The sequence below is a fragment of the Anabrus simplex genome, chromosome 2 (assembly GCF_040414725.1).
Source record: "Anabrus simplex isolate iqAnaSimp1 chromosome 2, ASM4041472v1, whole genome shotgun sequence".
Taxonomy (NCBI): Eukaryota; Metazoa; Arthropoda; class Insecta; order Orthoptera; family Tettigoniidae; genus Anabrus; species Anabrus simplex.
The window spans coordinates 947,509,296-947,531,021 of record NC_090266.1 but is presented as its reverse complement, the minus strand read 5'-3'; the positions used below and the strand labels follow the sequence as shown (position 1 = coordinate 947,531,021).

At 38.4% G+C, this 21,726-nt stretch overlaps 1 protein-coding gene across 4 annotated transcripts in view; it reads left to right on the top strand.

Moving 5' to 3' along the window:
* The window catches only part of LOC136864571 (ankyrin repeat domain-containing protein 13D), a 340,236-nt gene that overhangs the window by 47,735 nt on the left and 270,775 nt on the right, over positions 1 to 21,726 (top strand). For 3 of the 4 annotated variants that reach the window (XM_067141747.2, XM_067141746.2, XM_067141749.2), the window contains one exon: positions 10,253 to 10,396. The exons of the other annotated variant lie outside the window; for it this stretch is intronic. In XM_067141747.2, coding sequence (XP_066997848.1) covers positions 10,253 to 10,396 — 144 coding nt within the window. The remainder of the gene's footprint in view (positions 1 to 10,252; positions 10,397 to 21,726) is intronic. 4 annotated transcript variants of the gene reach the window in all.

Below are 21,726 nucleotides of genomic sequence, written 5' to 3'. Positions count from 1 at the left end.
ATTCCACTGTAATGATAACATTGACCGAAACATATTTGAGAACACTGACCAAGACAAGCTGAATGTGGAATTTGCTTCCTACCATAGAGGTAAATAAACACATTGCAGACCGGGTGATCATCACACTGCTCAACCCCTGTGCCCGGCCATTTTCTGTGTAATGTATTGCTACAGTGCATGCACATAAACAAATGAGTTGAGCTTCACTAACCTTGTACTGATTATGGTGAAATTTACAGGAGACCTTTGGTAAGAGTCCTAATAACGTTTCCTAGTGTTGTATCTGCTCAAATCTATTTCTACTCACTGTATATGGTGGTTTAAGTCTTCACGAGACTCGCATGTTCGGTGACATCTGTCGAAACTTCTGAAACTAGCTGGCGGTCAATGTTACTAGAATCTCGGTGTTGAAGCTTTTATGTTATTCCATGATAGCTTCGTGTTACATTCTTCTTCTGTTTCATGATTCATTTGCTTAGTTTTCCGACTCATGTTTACATCGTTCAAGGAGCCATGTGGTGGGTAAGATGGCGCTTCCTAGACTGCACACGAGCTTAGATGCAAACGAGATTTGTAATGAATTATATCCGGGTAAGTAACCGGATTGCCCCAGTGATGTCGACGACCGCGAGTTCGATGTTGAAAGCTATTCTAACAAAAGTGTTTTGGTTGATAATAATGATGTACGCCCTCCAAAACAACGTGACGTTGAGGTGGTTGAGAACGAGGCTGAAAGTGTTATTGTGAGTGTAAATGGAAGTATATGTCTATTTATTCTGATGAATGGGTAGAAAATAACAGTTCACCGACTTTAGAGGATTTCCCAGGAGTTCCTGGCAAAACGGTAAGACTTGATGAACCAAAAAATATTGAGTAGTAGGGCTTACTTTTGTGATGATTTCTTTGAACTTGCTGCCGAGCATACAAAACTGTATCACGAGCAAACTGCTTCATCACACAAAAAATCTCCTAAGAGCTTAAAGTGGCCTGATGTAACGATATGACACAATGATTTTTTGCTTTTCTTTTATTTTTTAAATGACGGGACAGGTAAAAAAGTCGTATTGGAAAGACTACTGGTGTGTGTGTGTGTGTGAGAGTGAGAGATTACTTATTAGCAGGGCTTGGAAGTTGAAGACCTATAAATTGCCCAAAAAGACCTAAAAATATAAAATAAAACCTAAAACTGGCCAAAATGCCTTAAAAATATGATCCAAATTCATTCATAATTTAGTTTTATTGACATATTTAATGAGAGAATATAATACTCAAAAATGAAAAAATTCTGGTTGTATGCAACATACAGTGCAATAATATGAGTGAATAATTTCTTCTTTCAGACATATGTTGTTATTTGAGTCATCAGTCCATGGACTTGTTTGATGCAGCTATCCATGCCACTCAATCCTGTGCTAACCATTTCCTTTCTACGTAACTATTGCATCCTATAGCTTCTGGGCTTATGCCGTGTCATGACAATAAGGTGAAATTTTTTACGTTTCGCAGAGAACCTTGCTCTGTGTCATCAGAAGAAAATCTCGACTGGTCACCAGAAGGGCTTCTCAAGGAATGAGATTTGAATTTAGACTTTATAATAGAAGTGGATGTGGTACGTTCATTTGTCACCACGTGACTTACCGGACGTGATACAGTTTTAGCGTTCGAAGTGGAAGCTGACATAACCATCAGAATCAGTCTGAGAGGGACAGAGGGAGTCGCATAACAACAGGAGTATACACATATAAAAATAAAAGCATGACATAGATAAAAGGCTAGAATGAAACATCTGGCGGTGAGGAACATACGAATGTGGGAAACACTGAAATGAAATAACAGTAGTGAAGGGACTGAGGAGGCGAACTGCCTACGTAAATTTTCTTGACACGGCATGAGCCCAGAAGCCTATATCATGTCTATAAGTACAGGCTGTGAAAGCATCAATGGCAACATATTGCATCCTACATCTGCTCTAATCTGCTTGTCATATTCATACCTTGGTCTACCCGTACCATTCTTATTGCCTACACTTGCTTCAAAAGCCAACTGAACAAGTCCTAGGTGTCTCATGATGTGTCCTATCATTCTATTCTTCTTCTCTTCAAATTTAGCCAAATCAATCTCCTCTCACCAATTCAATTCGGTATCTCTTCATTCGTGATTCGATCTGTCCATCTCACCTTCAGCATTTTTCTGTAACACCATATTTCAAAAGCTTCTTTTCTCTTTCTTTCTGAGCTAGTTATCGTCCATGTTTCACTTCCATACAATGCCACACTCCAGATGAAAATCTTCAGAAACATCTTTTTAATTCCTATAATGAATGTTTGAAGTGAGCAAATTTCTTTTCTTAAGAAGCCTCTTCCTTGCTTGCACTAGTCTGCATTTTATGTCCTCCTTACTTCTGCCATCGTTAGTTATTTTACTACCCAAGTAACAGTATTCAGCTACTTCCTTTAAGGCTTCAATTATTAATCTAATATTAACCGCATCACCTGCCTTCGTTCGACTGCACTCCCATTACTTTTGTTTTGGACTTATTTATTTTCATCTTGTACTCCTTACCCAAGACTTCGTCCATACCATTCAGCAACTTCTCGATCTTCTGCAGTCTCAGATAAAATAACAATATCATCAGCAGATCTCAGGGTTTTAATTTCCTCTCCCTGGATTGTGATTCCTTTTCCAAATTCCTCTTTGATTTCCTTTACTGCCTGTTCTATGTAATCATTGAAAAGGAGGGGAGACGGACTGCAGCCTTGCCTCACTCCTTTCTAGATTGCTGCTTCTTTTTCAAAGCCCTCGATTCTTATCACTGCAGACTGATTTTTATACAGATTGTAGATTATTCTTCGTTTTCAGGATCTGATTCAATCACCTTCAGAATCTCAAATAGCTTGTCCAATCAGCATTATTGAATGCCCTTTCTAGCTCTATGAACGCCATGTACATGGGCTTGTCCTTAATTCGATCCTCTAAGATCAGATGTAAAGTCAGGCTTGCTTCATGTATTCCTATATTTCCTCTGAAGCCAAATTGATCTTCTCCCAGCTCAGCTTCAACTTGTTTTTTATTCTTCTGTAAGTTATGTGTGTTAAAATTGTTCAAGCATGAGATACTAAACAGATGGTGCGGTAGTTATCACACTTGTCAGCATCGGCTTTCTTGGGAATAGGTGTAACGACATTCTGCCGAAAATCGGATGGCACTTCTCCTGTCTCATACATCTTACTAGATGGAATAACCTTGCCATGATTTTTGTCGTTCATCAATCAGGTCTAGTATCTCCTGAGTTATCCACTGATTCTTAGTTGATTTTTTCTTCCTTCATAACATTTCTTCAGCAGCCATACTGATTTCATTTTTCATGACTGTCCACTCTTCCTCTTTGTGTTTCCTTCAGCTGTTTCATTTAGGCAGTCAATAATTCTGAGGGAATGTCATTAATTCCAGGTTACTTGTTCCAATTTAGGTCTCTCACAAGCCTCCTTGTTCCAGAACCAAATCATCTATGTCTTTACCTTGATACCACTGTTGGATATGTTCCTGCCATCTTTCTGCTTTGTCTTCTTTCCCTAGAAGTGGCCTTCCATCTGAGCCCTTAATATTCATACACCTAGATTTCCTTTCTCCAAAGGTTTCCTTGATTTTCCTGTATACAAAATCTACTTTTCCGAGGACCATACAACCTTCAACACCCTTGCATTTCTCCTTCAGCCATTCTTCTTTAGCTACCTTGCAATTTCTATCCACTTCATTCTTTAATCGCCTGTATTCTTTTCTGCCCTCTTCATTTCTAGCATTCTTGTATTTTTGTGTTTCATCAATCAGGTCTAGTATCTCTTGAGTTATCCACTGATTCTTACTTGATCTTTTCTTCCTTCATAACATTTCTTCAGCAGCCCTACTGACTTCATTTTTCATGACTGTCCACTCTTCCTCTTTGTGTTTCCTTCAGCCTTTTCATTTAGTCCTTGCGCAACATGTTCCTTGAAACAATTCTTCGCACTCTTTTCTTTCAACTTTTTCTAGATCCCTTCTCCTTGCATTCCCTCCTTTCTTCAGTTTCTTGAACTTCAGATGGCATTTCATGACCAACAAGTTGTGGTCAGGGTCCACGTCTGCTCCTGGGAGTTTTGCAATCCAACACCTGGTTTCTGAATCGTGACGACAATAATTCTTCCACTATGCTGGCTGTAGTAGCTTACCCGCTACCCTATTTTCTTATACGTTATTAAACCACCTCCTGCATTTCGCCTGTTTGATTCTGTGTTAATAATTCTGCAGTCACCTGACCAAAAATCCTGTTCTTCCTGCCAACGTACTTCACTTATACCAACTACATCTAACTTTAGTCTATCCATCTCCCTTTTCAGATTCTCTAACCTGCCACAACGATTCAAACTTCTTACATTCCACGCTCCGACTCGCAGAATGTCAGTATCCATCTTCCTGTCCCTCCTCTCATATAGTCCGCACCCGGAGATCTGAATGGGGACTATTTTACCTCCAAAATATTTTACCCGGGAGGAAGCCATCATCAGTACATCATTCATACAGACAGAGCTGCATATCCTCAGGAGTTAGTTATGGCTGTAGTTTCCCATTGCTTTCAGCCTTGTAGCAGTATCAACAAAGCTAGCCCATGTTGAGTATTATTACAAGGCCATATCAGTCAGTCATCTAGACGGCCGCCTTTGCAAAATCCGAAAGGCTGCTACTCGCCTTTTGATGAACCATTCGTTAGTCTGATCTGTCAACAGATACCCATCCAATATGGTTGCACCTGTGGCTCAGCTATCTGCTTCATTGGGACCCGCAAGCCTCCCCACCGTGGCAAGGACATATGGTTCGCCGGGGAGGAGATATTATATAATTTTAGATCTGTTAAAAAAGCACTTGCATAATTTAAAATTATTTTTCCACCTAGAATGAATTCAGCGAACCCACATTGAGCAATCCTGGAGAAAGAAATTGAAATTAGTATAACTAGGATCATATTTGGCTTAACCACACTAGGACTGCTGAAATTGGAATTCGTAAACCTTACCTCAGCTTTGCAGTATATCACAATAGTCATCTCCTTATTCTTAGGTGTGAAGGATCGTTGGTTTTCAGACAGTGTGTTGCAAAACATTGAGAAACTTCTCTTCACACCAACGAGTGTTAAGGGTTCATACTTGAATCAAGTGACATCCTCCTTTTCAAAAACTCGTATCAAAATTTTCTCCTTTCAGTATTTCACTTACCTTGCACATAATGTGATACCCCTAGTTTTTTTCCAAGCACTAGTTTCGTTTTTTCATTTAATTTAATTTCTTTTCATTTCATTTTCTCGCTTGTCAGATATGATTCATGTATACATAGGTCATGTACTGTAATTGTTAATGTTTCTATAATTTGCCAAAGGCATGTAATAAAGTATCGATTAGGTGGTAATTTAATCTAATTATTTGATTAACATATAGATGGTTAAAAAATGTTGGATTATTGGGACTCGAACCCATAAATAACTGTGTGGCAGCATCATACAATGCTGCCGTAACGACTATGGCTACCTAGGAAGCTTGCTCTAGAGTTGCTTGCACGCTACTCATATAGTCAGTAGCATCAACTTGTTAGCTTGGGAAATCTTTAAAAATTCTGTGTCAGCTGGACAGGAAGCATGATATATTTTATAAATATATACATAGATTACATTATAACAACTTATTTTTCATATAGCAACATGCGGGTGTAGATTCATCTTGATGTATAGCTATCTTGATTCTTACAGTGGTGTCCCCGATAGGAGCAAAGTCCCAGATAAGAGCGTTAACTGCCTCTCCAACTTCGGCTCAGCTAAACTCAAGATTATTTTCCCAGATTGCACATAAACGAAAGTCGTAGTACGCGTTTTCAACTTCCAGATAAATGTGCAAACTGCCACAGAAATTTAAATCGCACTTTCATCTGGCTGTCGTAGTACAGGCTGCTGATATGTCGGGCTGAGTGTCTCAGACAATTGAGGCGCTGGCCTTCTGACTCCAACTTGGCAGGTTCAATCTTGGCTATGTCCGGTGGTATTTGAAGGTGTTCCAATACGACAGCCTAGTGTTGGTGTATTTACTGGCACACAAAAATTCCTGCAGGACAACATTCCGGCACCTCAGCATCTCCGAAAACTGTCAAAAAAGTAGTTAGTGGGATGTAAAACAATAACATTATTATATATTATGTTACTGATGTGTGGGTCACACATAGTCAAAATGCACTTAGTGGTGATATTAATCTTAAAATTTTGAGAGCACCATTAACAGGTTCCCTTTGCTGAACAGCCAAGCCACTATTCTCAACAAAAGAATGAAAATTCACATTTGAGTCCAGGTTTAAACCTCAGTAAAATGTTTAGATTATTCAAAGAAGAATATTCCCAGAACCCTGCTACTTGGAGTCTTTATCAGAATATTTTTACTTTTGATTTTAAGTTGAAGTTTGGATTTCCTTTTTCACATACATGTAAGTATTGTGATCAGGAATGTATTCAGCTAGTAGCTGTGCTGATACTCATAAGGAAAGACCTAATATTCAAACACAAAGTCACCTGCATTGTGCCAAGGCTGCGTACAAATATTTGAAATTTGATGGTGATATACCAAGGTCATTTGTTTTGTGTAAGGATCTGCTGCAGATTTTGTCATGTACTAGGTAATATGTAAATGTGCTTTTCGTTCTAAAGTGCTTCTGTATTTCTACTGTGTATTGACTCCATAGTGTGCATCATCAACATGCTGAATAATGGTAACTACCCATTGTAGTCATGTATATAAAGCTAGTAAATGTAACTTCCTTTTCTTGGACAGTATTCCTTGCACAGCCCTACTTAAAACATAATTTGGGATTGCAAACCTGGACCTAATAAAACAAAAAAGAAAAAAACCATTGCAATAATAAACTTTTTTTTTTTACATGTTATTAACATATGCATGGCAGATATTTACGGAAAGCACGTTGTGTGAATGTATTACTGAAACAATTAGCTACATGATACACAAAGTTCTGCCTCACCTGCATTGGACGCTGCTTTTCTTCCACTATATGCCCATATGTAGATGTACAGCTTTTACTGCTACTCTTCAGTCATTTGCATTGTTGTTCATCTATTTCATTTGATTAAATATTTTCTTCCTACTCTTATTCGATGTTAACATTGACTGTAGTGACACTCAGACTACAGACATTGGCCATGTTTGTTGGTGTGCTATGTTCTTGCAGGGAAGTTGACTTTCAAACAAAAATTTCTCATTTGTGTGCACATCAAGTAACGTTCCTTGGATGATATAAAACCTTATTCACCCAGTGAGTTCGCTGTGCGGTTAGGGGCGTACAGGTGTGAGCTTCCATTCAGGCGATAGTGGGTTCGAACCCCACTGCCTGCAGCCCTGAAGATGATTTTCCATGGTTTCCCACTTTCACACTGGGCAAATGCTGGGGCTGTACCTTAACACATTGCTGTCCGCTCACGTATCAATACGGGTTTCCAAGCACGGTGATCTGCAGCCGATCACGTATGAATACGTGTTTGTGCAAGTTTGTCTTCTGATGCCATCTAACGGTTATTGAGCAAACTATTTGGAGATTATCGTTGATGTGCCTAAATGGTAGAAAATCTACGTTTTGCCCATTTTAGTGTGTCAGTGGCATTTGTTTTTGCCTTCGAATATCTTCTGTGTATCCATCAATACTAGTAAACAAAATGGCAGCGCTGGTAAAAAAAACAGTGGACTGACTCCTGGTGATATACATAAATTATAAGCTGATAATTTGTCATATGCCGGGCTGAGTGGCTCAGACGGTTGAGGCGTTGGCCTTCTGACCCCAACGTGGCAGGTTCGATCCTGGCTCAGCCCGGTGGTATTTGAAGGTGCTCAAATACGCCAGCCTTGTGTCGGTAGATTTACTGGCACATAAAAGAACTCCTGCGGGACTAAATTCCGGCACCTCGGCGTATCCGAAGACCATAAAAGAGTAGTTAGTGGGACGTAAAGCAAATAGCATTATTATTATTATTATTATTATTATTATTATTGATTTGTCATATTTTTCCCGTGATTGTGAGGAGAGTGAAGATGAATTGTCTAATGATAATTCTAGTGCTAGTGTCATGCATTTATGTGGAAGTGATGCGTTGAATGACACGTTTATTGCACCATGTGAGCAATGACCTGATGCTTCAGATAGCAAAGATGGTCTGGATGTAAGTACTGTTGATAATATTCTCCCTATTTCTGGCAGTGAGTGGCCTAACAAAAACTTCAAAGTGGACAGATATAACTGTGAATGAACCTAAAGTTATTAAATTATGATACCCTGCAATAACTCCATGTCTGCCAAAACCTTCCAGCCACAGGGGCCAGTTATACGTCAGATGGGCTGGACAGCCATGTCTTAAGGGCACAGCTGCTTCCTTCCCACTCCTAGCCCTTTCCTATCCCATTGTCACCATAAGACCTGTACGTGTCGGTGCAACGTAAAGGAACTTGTAAAAGAACTTTTTAAGTGCTTTATGTCGCACTGACACAGATAGGTCTTAGGCAACGATGGGATAGGAAAGGATTAGGAGTTGGAAGGATGCGGCCATGGCCTTAATTAAGGTACAGCCCCAGCATTTGCCTGGTGTGAAAATGGGAAACCACGGAAAACCATCTTCAGGGCTGCCGACAGTGGGATTCGAACCCACTATCTCCAGGATGCAAGCTCACAGCTGCGCGGCCCTATCTGCACGGCTAACTCGCCCTGTGTTTTTAAGATTAAAACCTTATTCAGATATTTTTTTTTTTTCATTTGTTTTATGTCAGTTGTGTGTATGTACATTTGTTTAGTTATTAGATGTTTTATATTAAGGCTGAAGATGGCTAGCCCAGGCCGAAACTAGTCCCTAGTTAATTAATGTAAATCAAAATATTGCATATAAAGTATTGAAAGGTGGACCATTACAACATTAATTTAATAATTATTATTGTGATTACAATTCAATACAGATCAGAACCATGAAGTTTGTCCTATGACCATGGCAGTTGACGGTGGTGGTGTTTGTTTTCCCAGAATCCATGTGCCTACGGAACAGTCCAGTGGTATTTGAAGGTACTCAAATATGTTAACCTCGGGTCGGTAGATTTACTGACATGTAAGAGAACTTCGGCGGGACCAAATTCCGGCACTCTGGTGTCTCCAAAAACTGTAAAAGGAGTTACTGGGATGTAAAGCAAAATAACATTATTACTCATAGAACACTCTTGACACGATGGTCTATGGAAAACCCAGAGCATGCACAGTTTCAGAGATGGAATGGCCCGTATGTCTGATCTGGACAATTCGGCTGCTATCAAATATACAGAGATCTCTTGCCCTGCCCATCTTGTGGTCATTCAGTAAAAGGTCTGACGACATTACAATGACATGTTACGCTGTACTATTACATTCACCCCAGTAATTGGGAATAGTGGGTTCGAATCCCACTGTCGGCAGCCCTGAAGATCGTTTTCTGTGGTTTCCCATGTTCACACCAGGCAAATGCTGGGGCTGTACCATACTTAAGGCCACGGCCGCTTCCTTCCCACTCCTAGCTCTTTCCTGTCCCACCGTCGCCGTAAGACCTATCTGTGTCGGTGCAAAATAAAGCAAATTGTAAAAAATTACGTTCACCGGGCCAACCACAGCAACATTTTGCCAAAACAGCATCTGTTTCTAATTCAGTTGCTCATCAGTACATATCACTGGAACATGCACAACAAACAGGAAGTGCAATAATGAATTCACGAATCTGACATGCATTTTGTTCGTAACATAATGTATATCATTTTAAGGATCTTTTTTTTTAATTTGAGATAGATTTCATTCATCGTACCTTAGTATAAATTCTAATAGTTTACAAGTAGTAATGTATAGTCACTCAAAAAAAAAAAAAAAATGAGCACGGTGTATTCTCAAGTTCTTTGCAGATAAACTTTTCTCAGAAGCAATTGAACCTATAAATACATTGTTTATTGTGGGTATCCACAAAGTATGTATCTGCATGGAAAGTAAATTATATTTCAATAATCAAAATTAGGTCTGATAAAATATTAAGGGCAAGGAACATACAATACCATGCACTTTTTTTTTTTTGTGTATATCAATAATGATTATGAAAATATTAGTTCCTCTATGAGAAGTTTCTAACCACAGTGTTCCCTTACAAAATATTCAGCAAATTGTTATATATTTTTTTGTACAGTTCCTCTAGTATCCCGGTTGTGTCCCAGTGACACATACAGAGTTTATAAACAAGGATCAAATGTCCGAATAGACACCACCATTCTTGGATTTGATCAAACAAGTTGGCAACGTGGAAATCGGAGCTTCATCTTTAAAGGGCAGAGTAAGTACATAGAAATGATGTTAACAGTATCATTTAAGATATGCATGGTGTATATTTTTGCTTAAGGTCCTTTTGTTATGCAGTAAATAAATTGGGAAGTGTATTTTGCAATGGAATAAAATTTGGAAAAATTCTAGTTACAAAAGCTACCATCTAATTTATTTACTGATCTCAGTGATGCAGTTGATAAGTTATTGAGCATCTGTTCAGTAGATAGTAATTTTGATCTCATCTAATTTGATGATATCTCAGAGTGTAAAAATAAAACGGTTCTCTCTCCATCTCCTTGGTTTTCAGGACATGAACAGGACAAATTTCTAACATCCTAGCATCTGTTAAGTCTGTTAGTAGTTGGAATGGATATTAAACAACATAAGTGACTTCTCATTTAGGGATGTATGTGTTTTATTATAGTGCAACTTTCTGGAAATGGAAACACTAAGGGGGGGGGGAGATTCTCATTTGAAGTTTGGAATTAAAAACTTCCTGAATTGGAGTAGGCATGTCAGACATATCCTGAACCATGGCCCTTCCTGTGTTCAGCCAGCTAGAGTCAACTCAAGACCTAAGCGGTCCCTTTGATGTTAGCGAGACTTCTGGTCGGTGAAGAGGCTTCCACAGCGGTAAATAGTTCCTAAGTTTGTTGCTTGTTTCTGAAGTCAGGAGCTTCCCTCAGTTTGGTTAGATATTCTGGTGAACTGACTTGACCAATTAAAAAAGTTTGCCCTGTAAAAATATGGAAAAATATTTCACAAATTTTATGTTATTCGGATTCGTTACCAATGCTTATCTTTCATGTGCAGATGGCCGTGAATAGTTATTGTTCTCGGTGATATTTGTAGCAAAATATATAATTATTTAACATGAGCTTGATATCTTATTGTCTTGTGTACTTACTAAGCTTTGTTCAAGTTCATTCCATTGCTGTTTAGTTCGCAAAATTTTTATGACGTTGAAGATGGATCCGATAAAACTGTTGGCAATACTGGCTGCAATAACATGCTCAGTTTTCACAATGGCTGCCAGTTATGAGCAGCACATGGGTGAGGCTGTTATGCTTGAGTCACCAGTCAAATACTTTAAAGCTATTAAAGTGGGGGGGGGAATTAAGTAGGAAGTCTAAACAAATTGTTCTGAACATTTACAGTAGCCAACGAGATGAGAATCCGCTATGGACTATGGAAGAAGCGGGGAAAAGAAACTAGCAGCTGACCAGCGTTTCTACGTACAGTATTTTCACAGCTTGCACAGAATTTATAGGAATTTGTTTTCTTGTGGTATTTCATCATATGCTGTCCTGTGGTTGTTTATATATGTCATGGTTTCTGACGACATTTCTCCCTAAAGCCGCTGAAACTTTTAGTTTCAAGAAAGTGTATACATTATGAAAACAAGCAATCAGGGCAATAAGGAAAGTGAAACAAAATGTAATTCAACTAAACTACATGCGAGATTTATATGACAGAAAAGGTTCATTCGTTTGGCTGTTCATCAGTAGGCCTATAGGCCTATGATAAACAAATTATAGAGGGTGATGGAAATATAACTCAACATACACCCCCATAAAATTGCCATCTTTGAACTGAACTGACACACAGGCCGTACGTAAAAGAGGAAGCGTCTTAATACGGTATGGGTGTAGGATCCCTAGTGTACTCGAAATAATAATAATAATAATAATAATTTGTACTTTATATTTGTCACTGCCCTCTACCTGCAGAAATGTTGTCATGAAGGGATCATATGTTTGTTTTTACCTTCTGAATGACGAGAATACAATATTTATAACTCTGGAAACACTGTATTTTGCAATCTTACTCACGGGTGGGTTCTCAGTTTGTTGAACTGTGTGAAACTGCCACTGACAGTCATTCTACGAGAGCGTAATCATATACTTAATGTTGTCATACTTTTCGTTTTAAGTCCTCATGGGCCTCACAAAAATTGCATTATAAAATGAAAATAAACCTTGCTTCTCGTGCCTCCGTATTCGTCAGTAATCTGCCTGTTTTACGTTATCAAAGTAGGAATAAGTAGATACAGTAGGTAATCAAAGTACAATGATGTGAAAGGAAGTAATTCCTTTTGATGCTACACTATTTCAGAATGAAGTATGTATCAGATAGATGCTCGACGTTAATAATAAGCTGCTTGTGGTGGAGAAGGAGAACTGAGGTAGGAAGGGGAAACAGGGGGCGTGCTTACACGCAGAAGGGTACTTTTCCTCAGCTCTTGAGTTGACTTTCACCATAGGGCTATCTGTAAGTAGGTAGCATTCTACTTCACAAAAATTTACTGAGCATGCTCAAAATGTTTTAAGCAAGGCTTGGACCTTCAGGAGTAATGGAACCTCATACAATAGACAGACCTCTGTCTTAGCAGTATTAATGGGGCTTATGGTAGAAAGGAAGTAGAACTGGTGAGTCAGCAAAGAGGATGCATCTGAGTGTATTAGGAGTTAATGACAGTTAAGAGAGGTGAGCTAACGGCGAAGAGATTATAATGTATTCTTAACCGGTTAAAAAGTGCAGGGCTGAGTGTGGGTTGGGATTATTCATTAGGAGAATGTTAATGTGCAGTATAGTTTCTGTTAAGCATGTAAATGAACGAATGTAATGGATGGATTTAGTAGTTGCAGGAATTAGGACGAGAAGAATCTGGGTGTATTTACCATATGGAGGAGCAAATGAGGATGAAGTACACCAGTTTTATGAAATACTGAGTGGTGTGAGAGTCAACACCAAGGACAGGTTAATGTTACTGGATGATTTCATTGCAGGAATTGAAACTAGAACTGTATGATATGCAAAGGATATGGGTAAATGTTGTGAAGATATAGATGCTAATAGGAGCAGGAAGTAATTATTGGACTTCTAGATATTATGGGATTGTAGTTGCAAAGTCATTCTTTAAGCATAATGCTATTCTCTGCTACACACAGAAGAGTAGGAGCACCAGCTCCATAGCAGAACCGGGGGAGGGTTTAGGGGCATGCAGCTGTGAAGTTTTATTCGGGAGATAGTGGTTTCGAACCCCTTCGTCGGCAGCCCTGAAGATGGTTTTCCTTGGTTTACCATTTTCACACCTTAATTAAGTCCACTGCCACTTCCTTCCCACTCCTAGCCCTTTCCTATACCATCGTCGCCAAAAGACCCATTTGCGTCGGTGCGATGTAAACCAAATTAGTATTCTGAGGATTTTTCGATGATAATTCAGGAAATCTATTAGGAATATAAAGGGTATTGTGATGATTTTTTGATGATACACACCATTATCTGATCTACAGCAAACTAAGTATCGCTAGGCCTAGGATAGAGAATATGAAGTCTGATCTACAGCAAACTAAGTATCACTAGGCCTAGGATAGAAAATATCTAGTCTGTCTGCAGACAGATAGGGTAAAGACTCTCCAGGAATCGGGTATCAGAAGTACATGAATATAATTAGTGAAAAGTTCTGAAGTATAGAGTCAGCAGGTTCAGGACACAGGAAGAGATTGGGTAGTAGAAAAGGCAAGGAAATGCCCAGGATCAACTGTGGGTAAGGATGGGAGAAAGATTAACATCATGGTGGAATGATGAAGTCAGGGACTATTGTAAGCTTAAAAGGAAGGCATATCAAAAATGGCTCAAACAAGAACTAATGTAGATATGGAATTGCATGTAGAAGAATAAATAACGTAGAACAAATTGTTGTAGAGTCCAAGGTGAACTTGTGGGAAGATTTTGGTAATAATCTGGAAAGGTTTGGTCAAAGGGTAGGGAAACCTTTCTAGACTATAATAAACGTCTTAGAGAAGGGAACAGGGAGATGAATAGCGTTTCGGGTGAATCACTTGAATGAATCATCATACAGATGGAGGGAATATTACAACACGGCACAAATAAGGAATCACCAGATCAAGCAAAAATTTAACTTGCCTTGGCCACAGCAATTCACGTCAATAAATTGTGGAAGCTACCCATAAATATATATATAACTGAAAGGCCAGGATTCTTAAGGAAACTGAACACTTGACAAGTAACCAGTAATACTCAGTACTTCAGATGAGAAAACAAAATCTTGTAAGGTAAAAAGAAATTAATAAATAGGAATAAATTAATTTAAAAGCAATCAAAATTGGGAGATGGTTAGAATAATAATAATTATGACTGGAAATTCTTAGATCAAAATTTTTACAAGGGTAGTAAATGATTGATGCATAATATAAAACAATTGCTATTAAAATTATAAATAATTAACAGGAGATAAACCAATTAATATAGGTGTCTTAATAATGAATATTTAATTAATTCGATCCAAGTTCAAAATAAATAGGCCTATGCAGTTCAAGAAGGAACCTTACTGAAAGTTGAAATTTGTTTTGACCTAATTAACCTTTCAAATTAAAATGATCAAATACATAATCATTGTAACATGTTCAAATTAAATATGCAGTTTAAATGGGGGCTTAATGAAAGTTGAAAATTGTTTGTCTTGTTTACCTTTCAAATTAAAATGATTAAATGCATTATCATATTAACATACTCCCCAATGATAATCACATAACACTTAAAGGAAATTGGAGTTTACATCTAAAGTTGCAGGAGAAAATCCTAAAGTCAATCAAGGTGATCATACAAGGCTACCAACATCAGGCAAGGCCCCCCCCCCCCCAGAAAAAAACTACCCTAGTAAAAATGGGGAGAATTAAAAAAACCACTGATGTGAATCGGGGTTGTGAGTGTCAAGGAAAAGAAGAAGAATAGTTGCATCGAATTTCAACTCTTGACATACCACGGTGATGATGATGATGATGATGATAATTATTATTATTATATTATAATATATTATAACATATAATTATAATTTATTATAATAATTATATTATAGTATAATAATTTATTATTATTATTATTATTATTATTATTATTATTATTATTATTATTATTATTATTATAAGAAATACATTAGAAGGTATGATTTAAATTTTTCCATACATCATCTGATATAAAGGAGAACAAAATCTTGGTTATTTAATTTAAGGTGCCCTTGGAAGTGACATGATGGACCTGTGAGGTAGAATTAAAACACCCAACTCAAGAAGAAGAAGAACAACAACAATCAGGAGAATACAAAACACAGGCAAAAAAGCACAATTAAATAATAATTTTATAATTCAGTCTTGTTTAAGATCAGTAAGTTATTACATTGAAATTATTCCGGAAAAATCATATGTTCATATGAACAATTTTTATTTATTTATGTGTTCCATTATATGTTTTCTTCTGGCATAATTTTGATGAATCGCAGTTTGAACAAAAGAGGGTAGATGAGTGGAAGCACTCAAATGGAATTCCACTCCAAAAATGTTCCTAATCCATCCAAGTCTTTAACCACTTGACGTACTTTGACGGATCTCTCCGTCCTGGCTCTCGACTGTACTCCGGTACAAAGACGGATTTCTCCGTCTGCGTGTGGTGTTTATTTCCGGGCCCGCTCCAAGCTGGTTTCCTTTGTGAAAGGATTCGATATTAGTAAGGTAACCTCTTGACAGATGGAAGGACTGTTTTATTCCATTGATGTACTCGATAAACACTTCTGTGCAGTTATTCCGTGGAAAGAATAACCTGTATCTTAGCAACCTCATCATAAGCGAAATCATGGCTGCCTCCAAGTTGAGTGACAAAGCGATTATAAGGGAATGTTTACAAGAGAGCGACTTTGATATAGAAATAAGTGACGAAGAATTTAGTGTAAGTGAAAGTAGTGAAAGTAGTTCATGTTACAGTGACGTGAGCGCTGGTAAGGTTGAACAAAATACTGTTTTGCCGTCAAATGTGTCGCTGAATTTTAGGCCTACATCTGATGCCATACCAACAGCTTCTAATCATATTTTACACAATAGGGAATGGAACTGGGAGCACGTAAGTAATACTTCAGAGTGTAATTCATGCATCGCAACTGGTGAAATAAATAGTGTTGTTCAAAGGCGCCCAGGACAATGCCCGAACGAACTGCAAGTTGTGAACGAATTTCTAACAGCAGTTTATTGGGAACATCTAACCAAAGAGACAAATGCTTATGCAAGTAAATGTCTTGTATCAGCTGCCAAAGATATAAATAGGGTAATGACATATGAAAAAAAACACTGGCTTCCTGTATCTGTGGATGAAATTAAGGCCAGATTACCTTGAAGTAGTAAACTATGATGGCAAGAAGTAGTTCAGACCCAGTCTTGTTGTTGACTACAACTGTGCAATGGGTGGTGCTGATTTCCATGACCAGAGACTCGCATCATTCCCCTTGATGAGGAATTATGTAAAAGGATACAAAAATATATACTTCTACATCCTAGATATGACACTTCTGAATTCCAACATCGTTCATCGCCTCCTCAACCCTGACAAGAAGTTAGTAGGCTTTACCAGCTTCCGGATCAATTTGGCCGAACAGCTGTTGGCAAGTGTGACCTCGCCTGACTATCCAGAACGACGATGCCCAAGCCCTGGGTATACATCACTGAGACTTCAGGGGAAGCACTGGGAACACCTCCCAACCAAAATACCCCCAACAACGAAGAACGTTACCCCTTCATGGAGATGCAAAGTCTGTGTGACACGGGGTATGAGGAAGGAATCTTCAATGGAATGCCACTGGTGCAAGGTGGCGCTGCACGTAGAGGGCTGTTTTATGATCTACCAAACTCATAAAGACTTTACAAAGTACATCTGACAGTAGTTTGGATATTTCCTCTCATTAGGTTGTTGGAAAGCATGCTCTTTCAGTGACGGTGATAATATCATGTAAAGTAATGAAAATGAATGGTACTGTACACCAAGCCATAAATAATTTCAATTAAATGGTATGTGAATGGGTTAAAATGCTCTGAAACCTCCCAAACAAAGTTTTTTAAAAAGAAACAACAAAGATAACAGGAAATGTATAGGCCTAATAATATTATTTGTGTTTTCTTTTTCGAGTTAACTACCCAAGGGAGGTCATTTATGAAAAATGAAAGTAAGGAGCTTGGCGCAATTAAGTGAAAAAATGCCAGGACTCGGCTAAGGGCCCCCTTCTTAATCTGAATCCATCAGCTAAGGCCCCTGTGGTTGACAACCCGCGCTTCCAAGTCGCCTCTTTCAACAGGCATGGGATACCGCGGGTGTTATTCTACCGCCCCACCCACAGGGGTCAAAGATTATGAAAGTCTGTTACAAACTGGTTTGCAGTTATTTACCACAATTTTCTACCCCTCCTTTAAAAGTGAGACGTGATTCGAATGATAAGTGTAGCCCAGTATTCACATAATGCCTAAGTATTCTTCTCTTTTTACAATCTGCTTTACTTCACACCAACACACACAGGTCTTATGGAGGCGATGGGATACGAAACAGCTAGGAGTGAGAAGGAAGCGACCATGGCCTTAATTATGGAACAGTCAGGTGTGAAAATGGGACACCACGGAAAACCATCTTCAGGGCTGCCGACAGTGGGGTTTGAACCCAATCTGTCCTGAAATCAAGTTGATAGCTACATGACGCAAACCACACAGCCACTTCCTCGATATTCTTCTTCTTCTCCTTCTTCTGATGATGATGATCATCATCATGATGACAATGATATTACCTTGAATTTTTCTTGCCAAAAGCCAAATGAAGACGACATCTCTACAAATTATGATCACCGGTTTCAAATGCTGTTGACATAAACATAATTACAGATGCCGGCTTTGTACCATTTTGTGGGGGCGGAGGAATATATCCACGGTATCTCCCGCCTCTCATAAGAGGTGACTGAAAGGGGCTCCAGGGACTCTGGGAGCGTTGGTTGATGACTGAGGCCCTTAGCTGAGTCCTGGCATTGCTTCCACTTATGTCAGGCTCCTCACTTTTTTCATCCCAACTGACCTCCCTTGGTCAACTCTTGTTCTTTTCTGACCCTGAGGATATTAGATAATTTGAGGCCTAGGGAATCTTTCATCTTCACAAACTTCGTCGCCTTTGTCTTTCTTTGGCTGATATCTTCATTTTTCAAAGTGTTGGATCCCTTCCATTTTTTCCCTCTGATTAGTGTTAATAGCGGATGGTTGTCCATTTGTACTTCCTCTTAAAATAATAATCACCACCACAACCTCCACCGCCACTTTGTATTACTCAGCCGCATGGGTTATCCCTAAACTAGTTAGAGTAGCTAAGAACATCACTCTTGTTGTATATGTGAAGAGTATTTTTGCCACATGAATGGATAACAACAGTTGGCAAACATAATTTAATGCACTCAAGAGGCATTTAATGTTTGTCAATATGCTGAGGTAACCTTTCAGAAACACATTGCCAGTAACTACTTTCTTAATAAAGGAAATGCTGAAGGTAATATGCTACAACTGTCTTTAAGAACTTTTAAGTTCAATATTTCATGTAATCATAATATAAAAGAGGGACTGTGCAGATTTCTATGTTTCTGTCATGAGATTACATATTTTCACAGATTATGTTAATAAGAAACATAGTGAGACCAAGTTGTATGGATGTAAAAGTGTATATATGAGCACTTCTGCTGATTCTTGTTTCTCAAAAAATGAAATTCAAGTTCTGTTTACTTTCTTCCTATTCAAATAGCTGTGGATGTATTCATGTCATTTAAGTGTTATACAGTTAAATACACATGAACAGTAGATGACCTATTAAATTCTACATGAATAATGATTGTTTTTTAAAATTTCAATGTTTGGACCAAAATCCTCCAAATTTGAATACACTTGCCTTTGGTTATGCTCTCTTAAAGTCTCTACATGGTGGTTCCGTAAGTAACATTCTTATCTTGACCTCCCTAGACTGGAGTTGTGGGCAGCGTGTGAATTGATGATAGAATGATTTCCTGGTTCTGAGTAGTTATGGGTTTAGGCAAGGCTGTAGTATTTAATCTTTGTTTATAGTATACCTGAATCATTTACTGTAAGGTATAAAGAAGCAGGGAGGTTTTGAGTTGGGCTGAAATTAAATGTAGTAAGCAACTTGGCCTATGCTGACAACTTGGTCTTAATGGCAGATTGTTCTGGAGCCCTCAAGTCTATCTTGGAGCTTGGAGAAAAGGTGCAGCGAGTATGTTATTATAATAAAGATTCCCAAGGCTAAAGTGATGTCCGTTGGAAAGAAATCCAAGAAGATTGAATGCCAGGTAGGAAATACAAAACTGGTACAGGAGGATCATTTCAGGTACTTTTAGGGTGTGTATTCTCCTCGGATGGTAGTGTGGTAAATGATATGGCATCAAGATGTAAAAAAAATAATGCAGTAGGCTCACAGTTGTGATCAACAGCATTCTGTAAGACAGAAGTCGGCTCTTGGACAAAACAGTCTATTTTGCCCAGAGTTAGTTTGGCTGAAGTTTATTCCACCCGTAGCTTATTTTTGTACTCACAGTTTCTGTTTGCATACTATTATTTTGCCCACTGACACTTTGCCCATAACACATTTTGTACAAGTTTTTTTGCCCATGTTGGCATTGAATTACTGGTATAAAGGAATGAACATGTTCTGAACTGTAAAATACTGTACTGTAATTTATTGATCAAGAACTGTACCAGGTACATTGGGGCAAAGATTTTAAAGATGATGTTGATAGACCCTGGTCTTCAAGTTCTTCCTCTTCATCATATAATTTCAGTTTGTAACTTATGGCTGTCAGGTAGAATTGAATGTTGTCATTGACGTTCTTATACTACTGATAGTTGTGTATAATCTCATCAGTTTGTTAGGTTTAGTATGACAATGGAATTGTCATTTTGATAATTTTTTATATACACAAAGATTTCCATAATGATGTGTGGTGTATCATCAGTAACTTCTCTAATTTTAAGTGTCCTCCTTTAGCTATATTATTTGTACGTTACTCTCAATAGATTGTCTGCTCATACATGTTCTGCACATGGGGTGGATATTGCAGAGGTACAGCTAGACATCTTCCTCTGGCGCACCTTCCTCATGTGCACCGTATATTGATTCCATATAATCAGCCAATTCTTGCACATCCTTATGGATGCCACTGCATTCAAATTCAAGCACTTCTTCAATATCTGGCAGTGGGACAAAGAAATGACTAGCAACATGTGTACTGAATTAGACCTCAAAATTTTCAGAATATGACAACTTCAGTTTGCACCAGGTCATGGCATATCTTCATGTACTTTGTATAAAATGAGAAATAGGCAGGAATGCTTATTTTGAGAAATACTGTTCTCACTACATACAATCGTTGATGCAAATTAAAAATCTTTTGAGACATTTGTTAACACAGTCCAAACTGTCTCATGAAGTTTCACCTCTCCTGGCCATCAGTACATATACCAGTAGGGAGACGTATTGACGGATCATGCCACGTATAGCGAATAGTTGGCCAAATATTTTTAGCACTGTCCCGAATATACCATCAGCTTAAAAGACATCGCTTCTTACCAAGTGAGCCATGCATGGTCCATGCAGTAAATAAAAATACGGTCTTCATCATTGCAGTAAGAATCTTGGTGAAGAAATCTTCCAAGTTTTGGTTTCATTGCCACATCATATGGATGAGTAATCTCTTACTCCTGGAGCGTACGTGGCAAGCGAGGGTGGTTAATGTTTTGGTATCGGTTTATAGTACGTAAGATTAGGTTTTTTCTGGTAATTTGATTAATAACTCTTTGTTTCCAGCAGCATCTGCTTGTTATTCCTGCTCTATACACGTATGCCAGTGCTTCTGTGCAATGTTCTTGTGCCTTGCGTTTTATGCTCTGGTATGGCCATTTTATCGATGTTAAACATATGAGATGTGGTAGATAATACAGTGATATACTGTTTGTGTCGTCATTTGTTGTGCAGGAGCAGAAGGATATGCCATACTTTTCGCAGCACCAGTACTTTCGTTTCCTGCGATTGTTGTTTCCATGGGAGTGGTGACATTTACCTTAATTAAGGCCTTTCCTGTGCCATCATCGCCATAAGACCTATCTGTGTCGGTGCGACGTAAAGCAAACAGCAAAAAAAATTAAGTTGACTTTTTTTACATCTGGCCATGTGTACAGTACTGTTGTTTCTCTTATCTGGGGTAGACCTGCAATAAATACTGTCCTACATCCTAGTCTTCTCTTCCCCTTAGCCTACGAGCAAATGAAGTTGTAAATTACCTGGGGCAGTGGAATAATATTTGAAGAGGGTGTACTACTGTTATACTTACTGGCAGTTTGGTGATGGAGTGGAGTTGTAGTACTGTATTCAGTCATTGAATGTGTATTGTAAAAGGTGTGATGAGTAAAGGGATGTTTTAATATTGGAGGGGAGGAAGAAATCTATTCTCAAAAGTGTGAAAGG